This window comes from Microtus ochrogaster, chromosome 7 (genome assembly GCF_000317375.1).
Source record: "Microtus ochrogaster isolate Prairie Vole_2 chromosome 7, MicOch1.0, whole genome shotgun sequence".
Taxonomy (NCBI): Eukaryota; Metazoa; Chordata; class Mammalia; order Rodentia; family Cricetidae; genus Microtus; species Microtus ochrogaster.
In genome coordinates this window covers 31,426,798-31,452,840 of record NC_022014.1, presented here as the reverse complement: position 1 = coordinate 31,452,840, position 26,043 = coordinate 31,426,798, and the positions used below count along the sequence as shown (strand labels likewise).

The window sequence follows — 26,043 nt, the reverse complement described above, 5'->3', positions numbered from 1 at the left end:
AAAAACTAAGGTGTAATATAAATACAATAAAATTAGTGCTTAAAGAGTTCAGTAGGGTTTTTTTTTATACGTTTATAATGTTAGGCAATCATCACTACTATCTATTTTAAGGTTATCTCAATTACCCCTATAATCTATATGTAACTCTCATCATTCCTGTTCCCGGGTCCTGGGAACCTCTGTTCTACCCTCCGTCTCTATGGATTATTTTCTTCAAAGTTGGTCAGGGTATCTGTCTTCTCACTTAGTGATAATACCAAGACATTGATATAAGGACCTGTGCAGTTATGGGCGTTGGAACTCCCTCTCTAGCTGAGGCTAGTTGAACGTGTGGGTAGCTTGGAAATCTCATAGAAGTGTAGTCAGATGTGATGAAGTCTTTTATTCAGACTTAGTGTTTTCAAGGTTGGTGCATGCCAGGGTGGGTATTATGTCTGGATTCCTTTCTACAGGCTACGCTATCTCCCTGCACAGCTGTCTCCGCTCTGTCTCTGCCTTTACTAGTCAGCGGGTGTCTGGGCCGTCTCCACTTTCTGACTGCCCTTCTGTAAATGCAGATCTCTGGGTGCTTCCCTGTTGTCAGCTCCATGAGGGTACACCTAGGAATAAAAATGCAGGGTTACATGGTCTTCACGTTTTTTCCAGTTGGTGCCATTAACATGAGGTAACTGTGCTTGTTTGAGACAGGGCCTCACTTTGTAGTTCAAGCTAGCCCATAATTCAGTATGTATCCCAGAACACCCCAAACATGCAATCCTCCTGTCTCAAACTCCAAAGTACTAGGATGCCAGAGTGTGTTGTCACAGCCAGGCCCTATGTGCAATTATTTGGGCAACCCGCAGAAGTTGTTCCCAGCATAGCGACAGAGCAGCTGGCACCGATCGCCAAAGTTCCCAGTCCACTCACACTCAGTGTGCTAATAGGTGTGACACACTAAACAACCGCCCAAGATCTAGTTATAAAGTATTGACCATTTAAATGCATGCATTTATTAGTTAATCTCTTTGATTTAAAATGCATACAAGATAATGACATAATTTTAAAAAGTTAATGTCTAGTTATTCTTTGGGCAGAGAATTATAATAAATGAGCACAATTTAAACTCGAATGATGAAATGGTTTTCTTTGGTACCTCTAACTGTCTCATGGGGCAGCCTCACTTAGGGACAGTGTCAAGGCATTAGTAGAAGAAGAACCTGTGGGTCTGACAAAAGGCCTTCTGGCCTTTCCTCCCTGACCCAAGTATACATCCCTGCCTGTCCCTGTGGACAGAGAAAGACAAATGACAGGAGCACAAGGAAGAGAGAGGGAATTTTCCCCCAAGCTGAACTGTGATTAAATTTCAGAGACATTCTGTAAATCCAAACACCACTGATTTCAAGCTGAGATAATGAATTAGGTTGTTTCTCTTAGAAAAGAAAATATGCTATAGGATTTTCTTGAAAAAAATATATAGTTTTGTTATTTTCAGCTTCTTCCTCATGAAGGCAGATTCCAGGATGCTAAGGCCTAGTCTTATGATCCCAGCCCTGGGGTAGTTGAGGCAGAAGGATTGGTGCAAGTTCAAAGCCAGCCTGCACTACAGAGCAAGACCTGGTCTCAAAAATCAAAAGTAATTAATAAATAATAAAAGGAATGAACATATGAGACTCCAATCATGGAGAAGGAGGTCTCAACCATTTGATTAAATGTCAGACTCCCCTAGGAAAGGATTGTCCCTCTACCCCAAGAATACATACTATGCTCCCAGCTAAACGTTACCACATCCCACCCAAGCCCAATCGCACAGTGTTAAAGTTGAGTATCCCCAAATCTGGGCAACTTAGGTGTATGCTGAGAACAGTCCAATGAAAATTTGACTCCTTGGGCCAATGCAGCCAACACTCCTGTGGCCAGGCAGGGATGAGGCACTCCTGAACCCTTCTCTGGGCCCCCTGTGCTACTCCTGACCCCAGCTCTGTGTCACTCTGCAGGTGACTCGGCAGGAAGCAAGAAGGGAGGGAAGAAGAAGGGTTCCTCTTTCCAGACAGTGTCGGCTGTGTTCAGGGTATGCGGTTTCTGTCTTGGCACCTTCCTCATTGGCTTGTTTCTCTCCCCAATGAAATGGCATGTGCTAAGAGAAATGTGCTTGCTTTGGTCTGCATCCTAGGAAAATTTAAACAAACTGATGACCAACTTAAGGAGCACCCATCCTCATTTTGTCCGATGCCTGATTCCCAACGAGACCAAGACTCCTGGTGAGTAACAACTCAGGCTAGCATTATTCAAAGAGAACAGGACTCCTGTGGATTTGTAGCCTTGTCTTAACAGGGGTTCAGGGGACTCCTTACCACATGCTAGGGCTTTAATCCAGTTACCAGCTTCAACACAATCCTACAGCTTATGAAGTATAAGCGACTATTTTCCATATTTTACAAATAAAGAAATCAGAAATCGAGGCATGTTAGGTCTCAAAAAAAATTTTTTTCCCAAAGTCTAGCATTTAGACAAAAGCCAGCGTACCCTGGCCTTTTAAAGAAGATAGTTCCTGGGAAGGGAGGGGAGCAGAGAAAAAAAGTATAGCTCAATAAAAACAATTTTTTTTTAAAAAAAAGAAGGCAGTTCCTACTTGCTAAAATAAATCATTCTTGCAAAAAGGGACCTATGGATTTTTCCATTAACCTACATCCCAGGTGCCTATTTACCATATCAAAGTGGACCGCTGGCTACCTGTCCCTCTCAGCCTTGGCCCACACAGAGTTTTGCCCCCCTTCAGTACGTCTCACCCCACCTGCATCCCTCAGCCTCTCCAACACCTGACTGAGCCTCTCTTCCCTTCCCCCAGCCTCAGGGCTTCTATAGACTTCAGCTACCTGTCCTCTTGGTCTCTGGGTTCCAGGTACTCTCTTTTCTTCCTCTCTGGCTCTTCCCCCGTCCTCTCATGGCCTGGTTCAGTTTGCCAGTCCTGTTCAGTCTGGACCATTCCAGATGCCCGAGGCTATGCTCTTCCTCAGTCTACAGTATATTCCAGATGCCCGAGGCTATGCCCTTCCTTATGTCTACAGTAAATCTCCTCAGCTCACACCTGGGAGCACCGTGTCCTCATTTTTTTCATTTTCCAAGGCACACAAGTTCCCCCTTTCATGCAGTTGGTAAATAACACAGTTATGTTTGAACTGGCAGCAATATCATTCATGTATTGAAATATCCTGGGCTTCATTAATCTGCATAGTCATAATGTTTTGTGCATCTGCTAAAATTAAAAATCAGCAGATACTATGAAGAAATGTGAAAAATGAGAAATATAAACCCAAAGTAATGCATGTTATAAAATCAACAGAAATGAATACCAATATGGTTTTTAAAGAAACAAGAAAGTTTATTTGTATATTTAAAATTTTTCTCTAATATAACCAAGAAGTAGAAATGTTGAAAATTTTCCAAAAAGAGTATTTCATCTTGTGACAAAGCTGGAAGAGCACCCTTGGATTATGAGAGTCTCAAGAACCATTTAAATCTACTTTTCTATTCAAAATATCAGTAAAATGAAGTCATTACCATCAAAAGGGAAAGGAACAGAAGTGGGAGGAGACAGAGGGGAAGCAGACCAGATGCCTAAGGTTTCCTTCACAAATCCTCCTGGAATTCTGATAGATGTATTTCCTCCTCCAGCTTCACCAATCCTTCTGTAGGAAATCCCTAGCCGATGGCCTTTGGGCAGCCACAGCATTGCTCTACGTCATCGGCACCATCTGGTGTCATAGCTGTCAGCCGCACAGAGCTCGGCTTAGGGCAGCTGAGATGAACCCTTCTTGCTAATGAATTTAAGTGTGAAAGGTCAGGCATAGATAATTTTAGTGGGAGGGGCTACAGCTCCCATCACGTTCTGAAACTGGTATAAGGATCAGTCTTCGGAGCAAGCAGGACAGCCTGTAGGCATTCTAGAAATTTCTCTAAGATGAAGTCCAAGACAGCCTGAGCAGCATCTCTCCCCAGCTTACAGTAAGAAATCACCATAACAGTGGTATCTCTCCTTTAACCCCCTGGCCAAGCTGGTTACCAAGAGTGGCCATGACGTCTCTGTCATAGGCCCCTCTGGTCCCACTGGCCCCAACCTTTCTACTCAACCCCTGTTTCCTGAGGCAGGTGCTGAGCAAATGCCCACCAGCCCCGCACTGAGCCTCCACTCCCTACTGTGGCTTTCTCCTCCCAGATTTTGTTTCTTATGTGACAGGCTCTGCATATTTGACATTTTCACCCCAGCAGAGATGGGAAGGAAGGCTCTCCCAGGCTGTCTAACAAGGAGTCCCAGGGCCTTTCCACACACCCCTGCCTTTCCTTGGAGTCAGTTAAAAATGGAGCCTCTGGCAGGATAAAGATTTCTCCCTGTGGCCTTGGGGTGCTGGAATCTCCCTAAGACTGGGACATCTCCTTTGTGATACTTAGTAGACAAGTTGTAGTCACCCCACTCAGGGCTAATATCAACACACTCAAATCCAAGTTCATGGTGTCTCAGATCATCAAAGACAAATAATGAAAAGCCTCCCACTTCCCACCCCCACACTTTCCCCCCAGGTGTGATGGACCACTACTTGGTCATGCATCAGCTGCGCTGTAATGGGGTCCTGGAGGGCATCCGGATCTGCAGGAAAGGATTCCCCAGCCGAATCCTCTATGCTGACTTCAAACAGCGGTAGGTTGCCTCTTCGGGGTATCTATCTCCTTTGAGGACAACTTTTGCACACACACCCCAATCCAAAGCACTGTTGGCCTCAGCAGCTGGTAAAGAAACAAGCCTCTCAGGGTTTCTGGACTTCATTGTGCTGGAAGGATAGACCCATGTCCCCAGAGAGTCTGGGGATGGCCCTAACTGATCTATTGGTCATAGATAGACTTCTGGAACCATCTGAGCCTTTGTATAGAGGAGCTCTTGTACTTTAGCGGATCCTAGCCACATCTCTAGCCACTACCCAAAGATGCTCATAGCAAGCCACATACCACATTCCTGCCTTGTGACCATCAAAAGTACTAAACATCAAGCCAGGCAGTGGTGGTGCATGCATTTAATCCTAGCACTTGGGAGGTAGAGGCAGGCGGATCTCTGTGAGTTCGAGGCCAGCCTGGTCTACAGAGCAAATTCCAAGATAGGCTCCAAAGCTACAGAGAAACCCTAATCTGCCAGTTGAAACCCTCTGCTCTAGAACACCTCTTTCCTTCTGGAAATCCAGGAAATCCAGACCCCTTGAAAGGTAGGAAGAACAAAGTCTCCAAGTCACAATTAAAGTCAAAGATCTTTCAGGTCAGATAAGAGCCTTTTCCTCTGACGGCAATTTTTCTAAGACTTGTGCATCTTCCTTCCTTCATGTTTCTCTCCCTCTGCCATACCCTAGAGTGCCCCCTTGGACTCCCCCCTCTCCCAGACTAGCAGTACAGCATTCACCATCTTAAGGCCAGAGCAGAAGGTTCTAGAAGGTCTGGTCTCAGGTACAATGCCATCCTGAAATGTCAAAACCATTGTCTCCTCTCCTCAGGTACCGGATCCTTAATGCCAGTGCCATCCCAGAAGGGCAGTTCATTGACAGCAAGAACGCCTCTGAGAAACTCCTGAACTCCATTGATGTAGACCGGGAGCAGTTCCGGTTCGGCCATACCAAGGTGAGAACAGGTGGCCTGAAGACTCCCCAACCCTGGCCGCTAGTCAGCTGGTCAGAGGGAAAAGTCTTGCTTCTGGTCAACTTGACCAACCTTGTCTCATAGCCCAGACAGAGGAGCCCTGTGACTATGGCTGGGGACTCTGGCTCTGTGTTGATCTTTAAGAGGCAATGATCGTAAGTTAGAAAAGGGAGCAGCAGGGGCTGGAGAGATGGCTCAGTGGTTAAGAGCATTGCCTGCTCTTCCGAAGGTCCTGAGTTCAATTCCCAGCAACCACATGGTGGCTCACAACCATCTGTAATGAAGTCTGGTGCCCTCTTCTGGCCTGTAGACATACACACAGACAGAATATTGTATACATAATAAATATTTTTTAAAAAAAAAAGAAAAGGGAGCAGCAAGCAGGGGACACCTGGTGTCCTAGAGAGAAATTCTCAAAGGAGAATAAAGAGCCTCAGAGTGCATAGAACATAGGACAGACTCCAGGATGAGTGATGACTTGAGAAGGGTAATTACAACCATTGGAAGACCAAAACCATTGTGTGTGTGTACACGTGCATGTGCGTGCCTGCATGTGTTTATCCTGTGCACAGCCATCAAGAAGGGTAATTACAACCATTGGAAGAACCAAAGTCACTGTGTGTGTCTATGTGAGTGTGTGTCCTCTGTGCACAGCCACCAAGAAGGGTAGTTATAATCATTGGAAGGACCAAAGTCACTATGTGTATGTGTGTTCCCTGTGCACAGCCATTGAGAAGGGTAATTACAACCATTGGAAGTACTTCAAGGCACTGTGTGCATTGTGTGTGCCCTGTGCACAGCCATCCAGACACATTTCCCTGCCTCCTCACAATAACTAACATGGGAGTTGATAAGGAGGTGTGTGCTCAATTCATTGAGTTCTTGGGAGGCCAGAGAAGCAGAGGCCCCAGGGGGGAGGCCTAGGGCCACTAAATACTCAAGGCCACTTGGAGAGATAACTCAGATAAGAAGCGCTGGGTGCCAAAGGGCTGTTTCCATTGTAGCCTGACCCTGCGAAAGAAATCTGGGCTCCCAGCTGGTCCAGAGGGTGCTCCGTCAGAGACACTGAAGGCAATGGATCTGAGGGAGGGACAGAGATCCCAGAAGGTGGGAGACAGCTGCATCTGTGGCTATCTCCAAGTCTGGGCATAACTGAGCCCCGTGGTTGTCTTGACTGTCTTGATGTGGGTTCTGCAGAGCTAGACAATGGGGCTGATGGGCCTGGGGCCTATGTGAGCGGGTCGTCCCCCCCCCCCCCCCCCCCCGTCTTGCCAGTAGCCCAGAAGGTGCAAATACAGAGACCAAAGCCACTGAAAAGTGAGCTCTAGAAGCACTTAGGGTGTCAAGGCTGGAATTAGGAAGAAACAGGTTCGACCCTGAGGCTGATTGGACACCTGCAGAGGATGAAGTGGGCTCGTCCCTCTTTTAACGCAGGTGTTTTTCAAAGCCGGGCTCCTGGGGCTTCTGGAGGAGATGAGAGATGAGAAGCTGGTGACCCTGATGACGCGCACGCAGGCCTTGTGCAGGGGCTACCTGATGAGGGTGGAGTTCAAGAAGATGATGGAGAGGAGGTAAGGCGGAGCCTCACCCTTCTTACCCACCCTGCCTCTGCAGCAGCAGGTCATCACTTCCGGCTTTGGGTCACTCGTCCATTCATTCATTCGACCAATCCTTTGTTCAGCATTGACTGTGCAGCCGCCCTGTGCACTGGGGATATGAAAATGAACCCCGCCTGTTAGCAGTACACAGAAGCATGGAAAACAGACCCATGCATGGAAAGCTCCAATCCTCACACAAGGTTGTCATTAGAGCTATAGGCAGACGAAGAAGGACCTGGTATCAATAGACCTCTAGCCTGGTTGAGATATTGGAGTTGGCATGAAGGGCTCAACCTTCCTTTCTCCCCACCTTTTCATGCTGTGTCCAGTGCCCCCCCCCCATCTACAGACCTACTCTGGTTCTAGATCCCCAAAGCGTAGGTGTACCCTCCTTCTACCCAGCTGAGAAGGATGCAAACTCTGGGACCTGGGAGGGAGGGGTTCAAGTAGAAAACGAGTGCTAGAGAGAACTGTGGGTAATTAATCCAAGCTCTGTGGGTGCCCAGGGAGTCCATCTTCTGCATCCAGTACAACGTCCGCTCCTTCATGAATGTGAAGCACTGGCCCTGGATGAACCTGTTCTTCAAGATCAAGCCTCTCCTGAAGAGCGCGGAGGCTGAGAAGGAGATGGCCACCATGAAGGAGGACTTCGAACGGGCCAAGGAGGAACTGGCTAGATCTGAGGCTCGCCGGAAGGAGCTGGAGGAGAAAATGGTCTCCCTGCTGCAGGAAAAGAATGACCTCCAGTTGCAAGTCCAGTCTGTAAGTTCCTCCTACCTGGGTGTGAAAACACAGATTCCCAGGACAGTGGAGGAGCCGGGAGGGCCCCATGAACTGTCTATTTCAGAGGCAGTGGTGCCACCCAGTGGTCCATAGCAGTATTGCAACACTACCCTGTCATAAGTAGGGCTGGTCCCGACAGAGTGAACTTGTGTCTTCTCTGCTCTCTTCTTTGTCTTCCACAACAGATTCTGACATATTTTTCCAAAGCATGAAGGACAAAAGTATGGTATTATAACAAAAATTTGTCAGATCTGGTTATGATATAACTCATGCCTACTCAGAAGTCTAAGACAGGGGGATTGCCATGAGTTCAAGGCTAGCCTGGGCTAAACTAAGATACCTAGGCAACAATGTCAGATCCTGTCTTAACAAAACAAAACAAAAAAAATCTGCCAAAAGTGCAGGCCTTTCCGAGCAGTGGTGGCACATACCTTTAATCCCAGCCCTCGGTAGGCAGAGGCATGTGGGTTTCTGTGAGTTCAGGGTCAGACTGGTCTACAGAGCAAGTTCCAGGACAGGCTCCAAAGCTACACAGAGAAACCCTGTCTTGAAAAACAAAAACAAAAATTAAATAAATAAATAAATATAAATAAAGTACAGGCTTTAACCCAGTGGGGGTGGCATAGCTTTTAATCCCATCACTGAGGAGGTAGAGACAGGCAAGTCTCTAAGTTTGAGGCTAGGCTGGTCTGCAGAGTGAGCTCCAGGACAGCCAGGGCTACAGAGAGAAACCCTGTCTTAGGAGGAGGGGTGCACAACTTGGGGCTGGAGAGTCAGCTCAGTGGATAAGAACACTTGTTGTTCTTGCAGAGGAGCTGGGTTCAGTTCCCAGCACCCACATGGTGGATCACAGCCACCTATAACTCCAGTTCTAGAGGATCCAACTCCTTCTGACCCTGTACACTAGGTGTGCATGCGGTGCACACACACGTATGCAGGGAAAACACTCACTCATACACACAAAACACTCACTCATACACACAAAACACTCACTCATACACACAAAACACTCACTCATACACACAAAACACTCACTCATACACACAAAACATATTTTAAATGCACACTTTTTTTAAAAAAAAGCATCAATAAAAATAAATCATTAAAATTAAATAACCCAACTGAAAGCAGAAAGCAATTTTCCACATATGATTTTCAATAATGTGATTATGCTCCAAACAGTGCTTTAGAGAATTCATTTTTATCAAAGAAATGGGGAGAAACAGAGTCACATCTGCAGGCCACAACACTCTGGTAGATTAATTGTCTCCTTGAAATTTAGAGTTTTTCTCTTAATAAACTTCTGGACCGAGAGAGCCACGTGCCCTTTGCCTACACTTGCCTGGTGGGAGTGAACTTACTTCATGGGCACATCAACTCTCAGGCTCAGAAGATGGGGGGACTAAAACCTGCTGGGCTGATCTTCCAGATTCCCCACTTGTTAGCGGTGTGACTTTAGTCCAGCTTGTCCTCCTTCTGCCTTCATTTTCCTGTCTGAAAATGAACATCATATCAATTCTCACAGCGGATGGTTGTCAAGGAATCTGAGGGCTTGATGCCATGTCCGGTGCCCAGCATGTGCTTGGGCGTAGAGAAGTTCAGAAAGCTCAGTGAGGGTTCTTCCCAGGCCCTTCTTATCCGTGTCCCTGCAGTGTGCATTTAGGGCTTAAATTCTCTACAACGGGAACATAATTTACCTTGAGAACATAGTTAGCCAATCTCATCTACCTCCACAAAACTTGCTACAGTCTTCTGGGACATGGACTTACTCTGTCACCTACCCACGTGTGTTTCTCATTTCTATTTTGTTGCTGGAGGAAGCACAGTTAAGGGCACATGGACCAGCTCCATCTGTTGAAAGTTAACACGTAACAGAGTTTTGAAAACATCAATATGTGTATAGCATGGAATACATGGGTCATGTGGGTTTGGACCAGTGGAAGAATGAAATACTCAAACAACACATCCATCAAACGTTAGAGACTTTCTTGTTTACAATAAACGTGCAACTCCATGAACGCCTTCGTGTTGGCGGTCAAGTGATGCCGTCAGTGGTTAAGAGAGCTCATAACTGACATGTGTGTAACACATGGTGCTGGTGTGCACCTGACCCACTCTTTAGTTCAGCTTAGGTGTGGGCTTTTAGAGGGTCAGGCCCTTTCTGCCCAGAGTTTACAAAGTGACAGATCAGAACTTGTGGTGATCCGGCTCTTCCAGGAAACAGAAAATCTGATGGATGCTGAGGAGCGGTGCGAAGGGCTCATCAAAAGCAAGATCCAACTGGAGGCGAAAGTCAAGGAGCTGAATGAGAGGCTGGAGGAGGAAGAGGAGATAAACTCGGAGCTGGTTGCCAAGAAGAGGAATCTGGAAGACAAATGCTCTTCTCTCAAGAGGGACATCGATGACCTGGAGTTGACCCTGACCAAGGTGGAGAAGGAGAAGCACGCCACGGAGAACAAGGTGAGTCACTGAAGGTGCCTCACAGGCTCTCAGGCAATCCTCACTCATGGCCTAGGAGTGGGATGAAGAAACTGGGGTCAGCCTGGTCTATATAACAAGCAACTGGTAGGTTTGTTCTCTCCTCCTTGGCCTCTACTCCATAGCCTCTCCTCAGCTCTTCCTGGGAGTGTTGCTAACTTATGCATTTCCTTAACAGCAAGGAATGTGTCATGCTCGTCTTTATCTCTCATGTACCAAGTGCGGGGAAAGGCAGCAAAAATGCCAACAGACTCGGGGGATGAAGGAGGCAGAAAGCTGGATAATGGTGAGGGTTGGGTAAAAGTGGGACACAAGGACCCTCATGTGTTATTGGAATGATGTAGAGGAAGCCAGTTGGCATCACTTAGTCCAATTAAGAATCTAGAGCTGAAGAGTGGTTAAGAGTACTGTGGTTAAGAGTACTGGGTGCTCTTCCAAAGGTGGTTTATAAGTCTGTAACTTCAGTCCCAGAAGATTTGACTCTGGACTCTGTGGGCATGGTATATACATGGTATACACAGATACATACATGCAAGGAAAACCACCCACACATACAAAACAAAGCTTTCTAGGACTGGTGGTACACACCTTTAATCCCAGGACTCAGAAGGCAGAGACAAGCAGATTTCTATGAGTCTGGGTCCAGCCTGATCTACAAGTTCAGGAGACAAGTTCCAGGAGAGCCAGAGCTACATAAAAGCAAAAAAAAAAAAAAAAAAAACCAAGGAAGGAATGAAGAGAAGGAGAGAGGGGGGGACAGAGAGGGAGGGAGGAATTTACATACCGTACTATGAACCCATGATTCTGTTCTGGATGTAATCCAAGGAAGTCTCCCATTACTGCTTGGGGAACACACATAAAGGTGCTTGCATATATAGGGATGATTGCAGCAGCTCTGCTTGGGACAGAGCTGGGGACCATGTTGCAGGATGGAGAGGCGGACTGTGGTGGAGTCACACAGAGAACACAGTGCACCATTGGGGCACCAGAGCTGGGTGAATCTGGTAACCAAGATGAATATGAAGCACCCAGTTCTCACAGGGGAGAAGTGTAAGTGAGGGACACGAGCAGCGTGATGACATTTACACACAGGAAAAGTCTGTGCACACAGCACAAAAGCATATGCTTGGCAAGGATCCTTAAAAGCCTGGCATGATTCACCAAATAAAGGCTACCCGTGAGGCGGGACAAAAGGGTGGCCTGCTGGGTGTGAGATGACAATGACAATGACAGCTGACACTCAGAGTCAGTGATGGGTAAACAAGAGTGATGGGACTAGACAAAAGGGAAGGTGGAGACTGGCAAATACCTGCCCTTCTCACCCACAGGCCTAGGCCTGCCCTTCTCATGGGTGGCAGCCATGATTCAGCCCCAGCAAACGGTTGCCAGGTAGGAGTGTGAGGCCAGTACAGCTGGAGGTTTGGAAATTCATGAGAAGCCAAAAATCCAGATGTTCTGTAGACTCTTACTTTTCAATACTGATAACATTTCAAAAATTTATAAAATAAATATATCTGTGGTTGGATTTAGGCCACAGGTGGGAGTTAGCAACCTCTCCTCTGGAAGACTGTTGTTCAATGAAGATTCTTTTTAATGCCCAGAAGCTCCAGGCATGGTACCCGGGTTCCATCCTGTCGGCACATCTGGATTTCCTTGCCTCACACCTTGGGCCTCTCCCTCCCCTTCTTGCTTCATCCTGAACATCAGCCTCCCTCCCCGTCAGCCTGACTGCTAACGGCTTGGTTGTGTACGATGAGTAAACACAGATTGATGTGTTGCCCTTCACACCCAGTGGATCTGCATTTTCATAGTGTCTTTCCTAGTGAAATATGGCGTGTTCTGGAAGAGTCTGAGACACCATGATAGGCCAGGGGTCAGGGGAAGAACTAGAAATGGGAAGGCTGGGCTGTAGATCACTTGGTGGAACATTTACTTAGCACGGACAAAGCCCTGCATTTGATCCCAGAACCACGTACAACTAAACATGGTAGCTTATGTCTGCATTTTTGTATTTGGCAGGGAGAGTCAGGGAGCTTGGAAGTCTGAGATCAGCCTGACTGATATTAAGTTTGATGTCACTTTAGGCCACATGAGGGCTTGTCTCATAAAACCCTGCCAGGCAGGCTAGGCTCGTACAGTGATGCTTGCCTTGTCGTGACCTCGCAGGAGGCCAAAGCAAAAAGATCTCTTAAACCTGGGAGTTTGGAACCAGCCTGAAAACTGTTCAAAGACCTTTCCCCAAAATAGGATGAAATAAAATTAAAATGATAAAAAAAAATAAATAAAGAGGCAGGCGGATCTCTGTGAGTTCGAGACCAGCCTGGTCTACAAGAGCTAGTTCCAGGACAGGCTCCAAAACCACAGAGAAACCCTGTCTCAAAAAAAAACAAAAATTAATTAATTAAAAAAAAAGAACCGAAAAGCTACCTGTCCCTGAATGCTATGAAGCTAGAGAGACAGGAGGCCCCCACAGTTCTTGCTGCTGGGAATCGCTGGATTAACTGTGTCAGTATTAAATGAGTGACTCTTGATTTGCTCCTAGGTGAAAAATCTCTCTGAAGAAATGACAGCTCTTGAAGAAACCATTTCCAAACTGACGAAAGAAAAGAAGTCTCTCCAGGAGGCCCATCAGCAGACGCTGGATGACCTACAGGCTGAAGAAGATAAAGTTAACAGTCTCATCAAGATCAATGTCAAGCTGGAACAGCAGACAGATGACGTGAGAACACGTGACCTCTGTGCTTTGTAAAGAAAGGGCTGAGTAGGAACCAGTCTAGAGAGCTCACCTGCTGGAATCAGAGCCCTGGGCCAGATTCCAGCTGTGCCCTGACCCCAGACACACGTAGCTGAGGTGACCAGCAGGTTGCATGACCTTGTGAGGCCTCAGGTCCCACTTATAAATTAGGGATACATACAAAGAGCTGGACTTAGGAAAGTGCTCAACGTAACGTTTTCAGTGAAACAAAAACCGTTGCTGTCATTAGCACCCACTTGTAGACAGTTTGGGTTTACAAACTTTCAATTCTACTCTACAGTGTTTAAAGCCTTGTTCTAGGCAAGGGTGTCTCTCAGTGGTACAGCATGCACGGGGCCCTGACTTCCACCTGTAACACCTTGAAACAAAACAAAACAAAGCTTCCATTTATGGCCAGGAAAATGAACAAAAATTTTTGTTCATGATGTAAGAGCCAGGTTTCATGCTAGCCGGTTTTGGTCCCTGTTGTAGTTAGACTTTCCATAGGTCTTTACTTTAACGAGGCCAGGGTAGGTATGTTCCCTGCTACACCCTTCTTTTCCTGAGCCCAATCCTACACACACACACACACACACACACACACACACACACACACACACACACAGAGTTCCTGGCTGACTGCCCTCATGGCTGGGTGTTGTAGGTGGTGGTGAGGAGTGACAGGTCTCTATAGCCTCTGTCACAGGTGCCCACTTGGTCCTTTGGGAGATGCGGTCTGGGACAGGCCAAGTGGGAATGATCTGAAAAGAGGTACCAGGAGGGCCTCAAGATGTCCACTCCCTAAGACACAGAGCAGAGACAGAGAAATGGAGGACGGAAGGCTGGCTTCCTTCTGGGGCTGGAGGTCACAGGGCATGGGTGGAGCAATGTTGGCCGACGCGGTTCAGCCTGCTTCCTCAGCCGTGTCCCAGGCTCTCTTTCCACCTGTGTCTTCCCAGCTCGAGGGCAGCTTAGAGCAGGAGAAGAAACTGCGGGCTGACCTGGAGCGAGTGAAGAGGAAGCTGGAAGGAGACTTGAAAATGTCCCAGGAGTCCATCATGGATCTGGAGAACGACAAGCAGCAAATAGAAGACAAACTGAAGAAGTAGCCGATTCATGTTCTGTCCCCTCCCCCGCCCTATTTGAGACAGAAAGCCAAGTGCGCCTCCCCTCGGCGGCCTTTGTCTCATGCTGTTTCGTTCATTTGTTCTGTCTGCTTGCAGAAAGGAGTTTGAAATGAGCCAGCTACAGACCCGGATCGATGACGAACAAGTTCTCAGTCTGCAGCAGCAGAAGAAGATTAAAGAGCTGCAGGTGACGGCACAGAGCTTGCCTGCAAGCGCCCGGCTTGCCCTCCCCCATTCTGCTTTTCTAGTTGTAGCAGAGCTGTTCTTTTCTTTCTCCTCCCTGCCTCAGCAGCAGGCCACCACAGTGGGCCGCCTTCTGTAGTTTCTGAAATAAATATTCAGACTTTTCTAAGTGGCATTTAAGTATATACTAAGGGCCATTTGTTGCTGGTCAAGGTGCACTGACCACTGTCCCTAAGTCCATGCCCCCCTCAGTCTCCTGAGAAGAAACTGCCAGTTTCAGGTGGATATGGATCATTCGGGATCCTTTAGGTACGTGTTTATGGATATGTTGAAGACCCAGAGAAAAGATATGATGTGTGTGTGTGAGATTTTGTTCACACTTCTTCATGTTTTCAGCATAAATCTTTTCATCCTAAGCATGCAATTTATTTCTTTCAAACATCAGGAGGTTCTGCAGGGCTTTCCATGGCGGACTTGCTGAAGCATTGCGTTGCTGCTTGGCACCAGGACAAGCCCTCATCACAACTGACTGATTGTTTCCCTACTGATGGACACTTAGGCTGTCTCCCAACAGCTGCCGTTGATCCTTTGCCCCCTACTCAATGATAACATATCCTCCACTTGGTGCTGCCTATCCCCATTCCTTTAGCACCTAGTCGCTCCTGAAACAGATTGGTCTCTACCTGGCCACCTTTAACTCCACTGACCCTTTCAGGCCCGCACAGAAGAGCTGGAAGAAGAAATCGAAGCCGAGCACACAGTCAGAGCCAAAATTGAGAAGCAGCGCTCAGACCTAGCCAGGGAACTGGAGGAGATCAGCGAGAGGCTGGAAGAAGCCAGTGGAGCCACTTCCGCCCAGATTGAGATGAACAAGAAGAGAGAAACTGAGTTCCAGAAACTCCGCAGGGACCTGGAGGAAGCCACCCTGCAGCATGAAGCCACAGCAGCCACCCTGCGGAAGAAGCACGCAGATACCGTGGCTGAGCTTGGGGAGCAGATCGACAACCTGCAGCGGGTCAAGCAGAAGCTGGAGAAGGAGAAGAGCGAGCTGAAGATGGAGATTGACGACATGGCCAGCAACATTGAGACAGTCTCCAAGTCCAAGGTATGACTAACCCTCGTGGTCTCGGCAGTCATGTCTTCCCACCCTGTGAGCAAGTGGGGTTTGATGCACCAAACTCACTGTGTGCTCTGGACTGTTGGCCTTCTTGCCTGCTGAGTTTTCCAACTCCTCAAATTCATTCAAGCCACATGTCCAAAATGCCTGAAGCTACTGCAGCAAAATACCTTAGGCTGGGTGATTTTATAAACAGAAGTGTTGCTTACAGTCTGGGAGTTGCAAACTCTGAGATCAAGCGAACAGTAGACTCAGTGTCTGGCTGGGGCTCATCCCTGCTTCTAAGACAGTGCCTTCTCTCCATGTCCTCCCATGTCAGAAGGAGCAAGGGAGTTAGCTCTCGTCTCTTTATTTGTCTACTTAATTTTAAGATAAGGTCTAACCATGCAGCCCTGGATAGCCTGGAACACTATATAGATGAGGCTAGCCTCAGACTCAGAGATCTGCCTGCCTGTGACTTCAGAATGCTGGGATTAAAGGTGTGTGTGAGCACACCCATCTCCTCCCCTCTGTGATGGTGAAGACCTAATTACCATCCACCCCCAGAGGTCCTACTTCTCTGCTGATGGAGATTTAGTTTCAACATACTCTTCTCCCCTCTCTACATGGAACTTTCTAGGGCTCTTCATCCTTTCTGGGACTCATGCTAATGAGGGTTCTGACACCTAAACCATCTTCGCAGCTAAGCTGCCTCCTTGTGACTTCGTACAAAATTCCCCTCCTAGAGCAATCATGGCCTCCTTAATTTAAGAGCTGCCCTTCTATCAGGATGCTCCAAGATGTACTTGGAACTGTTTGACTGGCTGGGCTGGGAGAAGGACCACTACTGACCCCAAGGGGGGATGTGAGCCTCTCAAGGGGATCCCTAGAGGGTCAGGGAGTGTACCTGAAGAGGAGCTGGTGGTGAGGTCAGGGAAGAAAAATGAACTCTGTGGAAAGAACATCTTACCATCTGTGTGTGTGTGTGTTTGCGTGCATGCGTGCATGGGCAAGTATGTATGTTGCATGAGTTGAACACAGGACCTTACACGTGCTAGGCAAGAGCCCTACCCCTGAGCTACCACCACAGTTCCCTTTGCTGTCTATTTTCAGGGTCTGTTTCACCTAGTATTGATTTCTTTTTTCATTCTGTTCTTTAACATGTATTTTATTGGGGGAGGGCATGTGTGTGCAGGTGCCCACAGAGACAAGAAGAAGCACTGGATTCCCTGGAGCTGTGCTTACAAGTGGTCGTGAGCTGCCTGATGGGGATTCAAACTCTGGTCCCTAACTTAGTTCATGTCCTATTGCTGTAGTTAAAATGCCTGAGGTTCAATACATGATAAAGAACAGAGTTCTGTTTAGCCCATAGTTCTGAAGATGTGACCGCATCTATTTAGCTCAAGTAAGGACCTCCCAGCAGATGACCGCACAGAGGTAGGAGCCTTTGTTAGAGGATCACAGACGCCAGTCAGTTTTACAGCAGCACATTTTCACACTAAGGAATCCAGTCTTTAGGCAACAAGCATGAATCCCTTCAGAGATGTCCCCAATGTCCTCGTTACCTCTCACGAGGCCACGCCTTCTATAAGGCTTCACCACCCCTTGACAGCACCACACCAGGGGCCAAGTTTCACCTCATAGCATCCGGCTTCTGGAATGACTTTGTATGACTGTGTTCTGCTCCGGCCACTTCCGTCTCACACCTTCCAGTCTAAGGAAAGCATATGCTCACTTTACTCTGTATTTTATGAGGAGGGGAGAGAAGTGAAGTCTGGAACATATACAGGGGTTTTGAACAAAACTTGTAACCAGAGGTGGACCAGAGGCTGGGATAGTGACACCCTCATCTCAATAACCCAGAAACCACTGTCGTGTTAAAAGAAGCACGGAAACATGAACCTAGGGCTTGGGAGCAGTATGCATCTGGCAATAGACTTGTTTCTCTTCCAGCATGATCCCAGGATTCCCGTGAGTGGCATCGTAACAGAAACTGGTTTACTAATCACCAGATACATGCCTACCAAGCTGACATTCCACATTATGGTTTATTAAAGAGCCATCACACACAAAAATAAAGCAAATCTATAATGAGGATGATTCTTAAAACCAACTTTTATATGTTTTCATTTGGCCCAACAAGAAGCCAGACTATCAAAGCATCTGGTTCCGATGCTGGACACCAGAAACCCACTTCCACATTCCCACTGGCCTTTTCGTTCCCCAGAGTAACATGGAAAGAATGTGCCGGTCTGTGGAAGACCAGTTTAATGAGATCAAAGCCAAGGATGACCAACAGACCCAGTTAATCCATGATCTGAACATGCAGAAGGCAAGGCTGCAGACTCAGAACGGTGAGGATGGCTTGCCTCCAGGGCCCAGCAGGGACATGGTGCTTGGCACCCGGCAATGCTTACGCGGAGCCACATCTGTTCGGCAGGGGAGCTGAGCCACCAAGTAGAAGAGAAGGAGTCTCTGGTTTCACAACTAACCAAAAGCAAGCAGGCTCTCACCCAGCAACTGGAGGAGCTCAAGAGACAGCTGGAGGAAGAGACCAAGGTAAGGTGGATGGAATGGTTGCAGGGTAGATCCTGAGAAGCCAAGTGTTGCAACCCTCGCATGAGGCTGACGGGAGGTGGGTGGCAACCCTTGGCCTTGGGTGTGGCTGATGGGAGGTGGGCTGTGACCCTCAGGTGAGGGGGATGGGAGGTGAGCTGTGACCCTCAGGTGAGGGGGATGGGAGGTGGGTGGCCTGGAGGGAAGAGGAGCTGGAGGCAGTACAGTATCAAGGATGAGTCTTCCCTCTGCCGTGGAGTGTCATAATAACCTATCCCTGAATGATAGAGGACCTTGGCATTAGCTCTCTTCCCTCAGGACCAGAAAACCCTGTCTCTTTTACACCACCATCTCCCGTAGGGTGACCTGATGAACTTCCCCTCCAGTGAGGAGAGCCCCTTCCCACTACCACACTAGTTAGACCATCTCATGCAAAAATTCACCCAAGATGCTTAAAATGCTCTTTGTGGGCCTTCTCCTATAACATCTGTTCTTAAGTACCCTTTCTCCCAAAGAACTACATGGCCTAGGGAGAACCTTTGGGTGCTTTAACAGAAGCATCATCCTAATGCCAACTTCAGTATCTAGATATGGTCTATAACACATATAATCCAGTCTACCCACTGATCGATAAAAATCTCAGTGATTTTTTTCCCCACTGTGGTTGTGGACAGTAAATAAACCCTCAGCAGAACAGTGCACACAGTAAGTGCTACTGATGCCAGCATTTTGGGCATGAAAACAGGAGTCTGGCCATTTGAAAAACCCACATGAAAGGAATTTACTTTGATCTGGTTGCGAGTGCTGTGATCTGGGAGAGATTTACAAGGCAATCTTTAGAAATTCTCTATCTTTCATTTTTGGCAAAGAACAGTACTGTATTTATCTCTCAACTTTCTTTTCTGGGGGAAGGCTTTTGGTGGACTAGGGAGCGAGGGAGGCGGGGTGAGAACCAGAGACTAAACAAGCAGCGCAGGTCACTGGAGGCCAGAGGCCACCCCATCTTGTCCCTCACTGCTGCTGTGAGACTCCTTCCTCAAGCGAAGTTCTGCCTTCTCTTGTCTTTTCTACAAATGATGAAAATGCAGAAATCGTTGCCAATAGAACTTTTTTCCTTTGGTGGTGGCACCCAAAGATTTGTTGCAACTGTTAAAGCTAAGTGGTAAACATTTGTCACGTTCGGAAGGTCATGAGGGAGGAGAGGAGGCTCTGGACATCAATTCACACCGGTGGTCCCCAGTGTGGGGACACTGGCCTCTGGAGACACCAGGTGATGGCTGTCGCTGTTTCGTGGTCACAGCATCCCATCATACTGCGGGACGTAGTAAGGAGGTGGTTTTCTTTTCAGCTGTTTTAATTCTCACCATTACAGCCATGGAATGGTCTCAATGTGAGAAATAGCCCTTTAGCGGCTGCTATTACTTTATTAAGAAACAGAGGGAGGGCAAGCCCTAAGCGCAGAGCTACAGCATGCAACTGTCTAGATACATGTTGATGCTGTTGCTTTATGTCCATTGTATATATTTCTAATGGTTGTTTTGGCGATTGGGAAGGGGTTGAGAGAGGATTTTACTATTTAGCTCAGGATGTCCTAGAACTCACCATGTACCTCAGACAGTCCTTGAATTCCCCATCTTCCTGCCTCAGCTTCCTAAGTACCAGGATTATAGATATGTGCTACCATGCACGGCTGGCTAAATATTATTGACTTTCTCTTTTATGGTGTAATGCTTTCTTTAAGAAGTAAATATATTATAATTATGGAGAGAATTTTAACAATCAAACATTAGGTATGCTAATAATACAAAAGTTGTGAGCCAACATAGAAATGCTTCAAATTTGGAACAGCTATTTAAACGAACACACTTTCACTGGGAAGAAGGCCATGTGGTTTTGTAATTGATTACCGCTGTAATCCCCAGGCCAAGAACGCGCTGGCCCATGCTCTGCAGTCCTCCCGCCATGACTGTGACCTGCTGCGGGAACAGTATGAGGAGGAGCAGGAAGGCAAAGCTGAGCTGCAGAGGGCGCTGTCCAAGGCCAACAGCGAGGTGGCCCAGTGGAGGACCAAATATGAGACGGACGCCATCCAGCGCACAGAGGAGCTGGAGGAGGCCAAGTATAGCCCAAGTTCCCCATGGGAGAGAAGGTCCTAGAAAAGGCTCAGAAGGAGAGCAGTCCCCCAGCTGGAGAGGCTCTTTCTCTCCTTTGCAGTTTCTTAAGCTTTCAGAGTGTCCCCCTCTTCTAGGGACTGTCTTTCCTTCCAGCTCAATTGGCAACTCCTTATAGGCTAGTTGTGCCACCAAGCATTTCGGGATTATTCTGGTGACATAGACGCACAGCTCAACAATGAGGATGTGTTCTGTGAAATGTGTCATTAGGGACTTTATCATCATGAGAATCTTCTAGATTGAGCCCGCAAACCAAATTGGTGTGAAAGCCAATACTCCATAAAGCCTCTTGCTCAAGTCAAGAGATTCACTATTCCTGACCTGTGTGAACTGCTGCCGGCCTGACAAAGGGTGGCACTTTAATGTGAACTTCTCTTTCAAAAGTGAAACAAGAAGTGTAGCATAGCAAACACGTACCCCCGTGACACAGCCGCTCACTGTCACTATGGAGTAAGCACCTACACAATGCTGCCTGTACCATGCTTTCCGATGACCAACAGCACAGTACCTTTGCCTATTCCAGCATCCCACAAAAAGAATATGTGGTACTGCAAGGTTAGAAGGGCTGCTGTGTTGCCAGGTGATGGGAGTTTTGCACTTCTGTCATAGTCGGATGGCACCACGGTTAGTTCTGTGGTCCATGGCTCCCCACTCACACGTCAGGTCTCAGTCAGCCTCCTTCAGACTGTCCATTCTCCTTCAACGTGATAGTTACTTGCTAAAATATCCCATTCTGCAGAGACAAAGTAACATCTGATTCTCCTAGGAAAAAGCTGGCCCAGAGGCTCCAGGAGGCAGAGGAGAACACTGAGGCCGCCAACTCCAAGTGCGCTTCCTTGGAGAAAACCAAGCAGAGGCTTCAGGGAGAAGTGGATGACCTGATGCTGGACCTGGAGCGAGCCAACACAGCCTGTGCCGCCCTGGACAAGAAGCAGAGGAACTTCGACAAGGTCTTTCCCCAGCTGCTTCAAGGGCATGGTGGTCTCAGTGGTAGTCTTTCACGCATGCATTTCATGAGCCTTGATTTCTACTTGAAAGATTCTTTGGGAACTTTCTTTACTTCTCTAATAGCTCTTTCAAGGGAAATTTACTTTTAGTCAAAGCTAATTTAAATTCTGATGAGCATGTCATGTAGACTGAATATCTTTAATCCTCCACATCCGAGTCTGAAAGTTTTGAGCACCATGATGCTACGAAGGGAAGAAAATTCCATGTCTGACTTCATGTGACAGGTGGAAGTTAAAACATGAATATGCTGTGCTGGGGAAATGGCTCAGTGGGTAAAAATACTTGCCACCCAAGCATGAGAATCTGAGTTCGAGTCCCTGGAACCCACATGCAAGCTGAATACAAACCATGCACATCTGTGATCCCAGCACTCCTACTGGAAGATGAGAGACAGAGACAGGACAATTCCCGGGAGCCCACAGGCCAGCTAGTCTGGCATACTCAGTGTCTCCTCAAAGTGGAAGGAAAAGACCAATATCTGAGGTTGTCTTCCGACCTTCACAAGCACATCGTGACATGCGTACACCTACGTTCACACACAAATACTCACACACACATATCGTACACTCACAAATGTCATGTACACACACATGCAGTCATATACTCATATACACCCCAAACACACAAGTATGCTGAAAGTGCTGTACAAAATTCCTTACCTCCACAACGTAGCATATGAAACATACCTGCATGGAGCTTGGGTCTCATCTTCAAGGTATCTCATGTCTATACAAATACTCCAAATTCTGGGGGAAATATTCTGAGATCTGAAAAACTACCTGTCAATTCAGTGATACTTATCCTGTATTTTAAGAACTCAGCAGGGCATGGTGTAGAGACATCAGACTTTGGAGTCTCTGGTCTAGAGTAGAGCCCACCTCCTTCCTTTGGTCCCCAAGGATGGAAAAATGAATGAAGCCTTGGCATTGCTCACAGTCTTTGTTTGAATGCTCTCTCTCTCTCTCTCTCTCTCTCTCTCTCTCTCTCTCTCTCTCTCTCTCTCTCTCATCCCCCAGGGTCTTTCTATTTCTCATGTTTCCCACTCCCTCATCATAGGTCCTTGCAGAGTGGAAGCAAAAACTGGATGAAAGTCAAGCTGAGTTGGAAGCTGCCCAGAAAGAGTCCAGGTCTCTCAGTACTGAAATCTTCAAGATGAGGAACGCCTACGAGGAGGTGGTGGACCAGTTAGAGACGCTGAAGCGAGAGAATAAAAATCTGCAAGGTGAGCTCCCTCCAGAGCACAGCAGGGTCAGGCTGCCCTTCTGCCAACTCCAGTCCCATTCAGCCACAGCTTCCTCCTCCCTATGATCCTACAACACCCCCATCCATCAAACCTCCTAGTTACTAGTGTTCCCCAAGGCTCAAACCCTCTTTGTGAAAGGTGTAAGCGCAGCTGATAATCAGCTTGAGGACTACAGCTACCCAGTGAGTTGCTAAGTACATCACTATTAGAAAACAAGAGACTTAGGATTCTAGCCTTCATGAGGCCTCACGTCCTTGTGCCCGTGGCTAAAACTCTTGATGACTTCAGACTTGCAATAACTAGACATCATCCAAGTTTCCCTAAGTTTGACTGCATTTTGGAAGACTGAGAGTCTAAGGTTTCTGGTCCTCCATGGTGGTTCTGTATATGTAGGGTCAAAGAGAATCTTCTTGTTGTCCCTCATTTGTAGGTAGACTTTTCTGTCCTGTCAGCCCAACTCCCAAATAACCAACATGGAGACTTAATATTAATTATAGATGTTTGGTCAATAGCTCAGGCTTGTTACTAGTTAACTCTTATATCTCAAATTAACCCATTTATAGTCATCTACATTTTGTCACAAGGAATTATCTCTGTTTCATCACAGATCGTTCATGCTTCTTTTTACATCTCTCCCAACTCCTCAGACTCTCCCCTTCTCTTTCCTAGAGCCCTCCTAGTCTGGCTTTCCTGCCCAATCTCTTCCTTCCCAGGTACAGGCCAGTCAACTCTCTATTAACCAATGAGAGTCAGACATATTTACAATGTACAAAGATTGTTCCACAGCAATTATTCTCTACAGGGTTGAGGTGAGGCAACACTCCTGTGTCTGGCCTATCACCCACCAGAACAGCATCCCATAGTCTCTATGTAAAAGCCCCAAATGAACTGCCGTTCCCTCACTTGCCTGGCAAACACCTAGGTTGGGAACTGGAGCCCACTGGAAGCCTAAACCAAGACTGTCTCTTGCAGAAGAGATTTCTGACTTAACTGAGCAGATTGCAGAAATGGGCAAGAACCTCCAGGAAGTGGAAAAGACGAAGAAGCAAGTGGAACAGGAGAAGTCCGAGCTCCAGGCTGCCTTAGAAGAGGTGGAGGCAAGTGTCTTGTCTGGAATCAGATAGGAAACGGAAAGAAACAATGCTCACTCACCCACATGAGGCCTGGAACATGGAATCCCCCACCGGGAAGAACAATCAGCCAGCCCTAGATCTGAAAAGCCTGGGCTGAGCCACTTTATCCCCTGGTGTTATTTATCCTATGTCCCCTTTTGAGAATAAATAAATGTGTTCTTTATGTCCTCAATAGCTTCCTCTCAAGAAGGAAACTGCCCATCACCAAGCATCCCCTGAGCCCCTTCAAAATCCCTTGGTGCCTGTTTCATATAGAGACTTACAGCATCTTTGGCTACCAGGAATCCTGCAAAGAGACCCAGAGTCTCCCGGTGTCATAATCAGTTTTATTATAATCACAATTATGTACCTGATATTAGTCACTATTAAGCACACCGTTTAGACAATATTTACCAGCTCAAGAGATTCTCTCCCATTTCAAGGTATGAGATGGTTAATTGCAGATACAAAGTTTGAATCTGACTTCCATTACTCTTAGGGCTGTTCAGGAGCCCATCAAATGCTCAAGCCTCAGAGCATTGCTCCCGTGTGTATAAAGGGAGCATCACTGTGCCATATTTATCATAATTTGAAGGAAAATGCTCATTTAGGGGGTGCCACTAGGTGTAGTGGCCCACACCTGTAATCCCAGCATCCAGGAAGACCATGAGTTTAAGAACAGCCAAAGTTACATAGTAAATTCCAGGCTAGCAGGCTAGCCTGGGATACATGGCACTATTACAAAAAGAAAGAGAGAGAGAGAGAGAGAGAGAGAGAGAGAGAGAGAGAGAGAGAGAGAGGATTCAGTGCTTCTCATGAAGTTCTCATTGCTCCTTAGGGTTCCCTGGAACACGAGGAGAGCAAGATCTTGCGTGTCCAGCTAGAATTAAGCCAGGTAAAATCTGAGCTTGATCGCAAGGTCACAGAAAAGGATGAGGAAATTGAACAAATAAAAAGAAACAGCCAGCGTGCTGTGGAGGCCATGCAGAGTGTGTTAGATGCGGAAATCCGCAGTCGCAATGACTCCCTGAGGTTGAAGAAGAAGATGGAAGGCGATCTCAATGAGATGGAGATTCAGCTGAGCCATGCCAACCGTCAGGTGGCAGAAACCCAAAAACACTTGCGCACGGTCCAGGGCCAGCTTAAGGTGAGCTCCGGCTGGTTTGGCAGACCTGTGAGCCCAGAGCCCACCCTGAAGCTCTGCTCTCACTCCTGGTTTTCCTTGAAGGATTCCCAGCTGCACCTGGACGACGCTCTGAGAAGCAATGAGGACCTCAAGGAACAGCTGGCCATCGTGGAGCGCAGAAATGGCCTTCTGCAGGAGGAGCTAGAGGAGATGAAGGTGGCCCTGGAGCAGACAGAGCGGACCCGCCGGCTGTCAGAGCAGGAGCTCCTGGACTCCAGCGACCGTGTCCAACTGTTGCACTCCCAGGTGTGTTGTCTCCTCAATCGGGTCTACCCTGGGCAGTAGGGCAGTGGCTCTGCCAGGTGCTTCCTCCTCCACCCACCTGGGGCATATAGCATCCCAGGTGCCTAGCAAGGAGTTTCCCATTTCTCCCAGACTAGCAGTCAAGACCAAGTCAGAAAAACCTTGATTCTTGAGCTCTGAGATCTGTTTGATCAGAAATAAAGATGAAAGATCTTGCAGGCTGTGTGCAGTAGTATTGGAGCAAGGGAGTAGGGAGAATTCACAGAGGAAATACAGGTTTAAAAACCTTTATCCAATATACACATGACAGGAATTTACTTGGAGCCAGAAGTGTTTCTGGTTTGGGAAGATTTGCATGTGTGAATATTTGCATATACATAATGAGAGATACTGGGGTTGAATACAAGCCTAAACCTGAAACTCATTTCTTTATAATCACGCCCTGAAGATGATTTGACTGTGGCCCATGGCGTGAAGTTGGATGTAGAATTTTGCATTTATGCTATCCTGTTGCTACTCAATGTTTTGGATTTTGAATCTTATCTGAATTTCAGGATTTCAAATGAAAATAAATGTTCAGTCCATAATTTAAGCTAAAATCTCTGGATATAATTTTACAACATTTTCAAAGATACTTGCTCTAAAACATATAAATCCTAAGCAAACACGTAGAAAATAAATCAATTAAATAGTTAACGTGTTATGTTCTCTCATTCTTGGGTCTTTGTGAATTACATAAATACCACACTCTTGTATTTGACCAATATTTTGCAGCTTCTAACTTCCATTTAACAATATGTCCAAAATGTATTTCTAACTCTTTAAATAGTTTTCAATGCTATGGATTTCAATAGCAAAAAAAAAAAAAAAAAA

At 47.0% G+C, this 26,043-nt stretch overlaps 1 protein-coding gene across 1 annotated transcript in view; it reads left to right on the top strand.

Moving 5' to 3' along the window:
- Myh13 (myosin heavy chain 13) overlaps positions 1 to 26,043 on the top strand; it is a 132,165-nt gene that overhangs the window by 17,897 nt on the left and 88,225 nt on the right. The window contains exons 15-33 of the mRNA XM_026780064.1: positions 1,974 to 2,047; positions 2,150 to 2,237; positions 4,555 to 4,672; positions 5,511 to 5,634; positions 7,087 to 7,223; positions 7,757 to 8,012; positions 10,251 to 10,493; positions 13,054 to 13,230; positions 14,205 to 14,350; positions 14,469 to 14,559; positions 15,271 to 15,660; positions 17,879 to 18,005; positions 18,092 to 18,210; positions 20,130 to 20,326; positions 21,145 to 21,328; positions 22,443 to 22,608; positions 23,602 to 23,726; positions 24,580 to 24,888; positions 24,970 to 25,173. Of these exons, the coding sequence (XP_026635865.1) occupies positions 1,974 to 2,047; positions 2,150 to 2,237; positions 4,555 to 4,672; positions 5,511 to 5,634; positions 7,087 to 7,223; positions 7,757 to 8,012; positions 10,251 to 10,493; positions 13,054 to 13,230; positions 14,205 to 14,350; positions 14,469 to 14,559; positions 15,271 to 15,660; positions 17,879 to 18,005; positions 18,092 to 18,210; positions 20,130 to 20,326; positions 21,145 to 21,328; positions 22,443 to 22,608; positions 23,602 to 23,726; positions 24,580 to 24,888; positions 24,970 to 25,173 (3,275 nt within the window). The remainder of the gene's footprint in view (positions 1 to 1,973; positions 2,048 to 2,149; positions 2,238 to 4,554; positions 4,673 to 5,510; positions 5,635 to 7,086; positions 7,224 to 7,756; positions 8,013 to 10,250; positions 10,494 to 13,053; positions 13,231 to 14,204; positions 14,351 to 14,468; positions 14,560 to 15,270; positions 15,661 to 17,878; positions 18,006 to 18,091; positions 18,211 to 20,129; positions 20,327 to 21,144; positions 21,329 to 22,442; positions 22,609 to 23,601; positions 23,727 to 24,579; positions 24,889 to 24,969; positions 25,174 to 26,043) is intronic.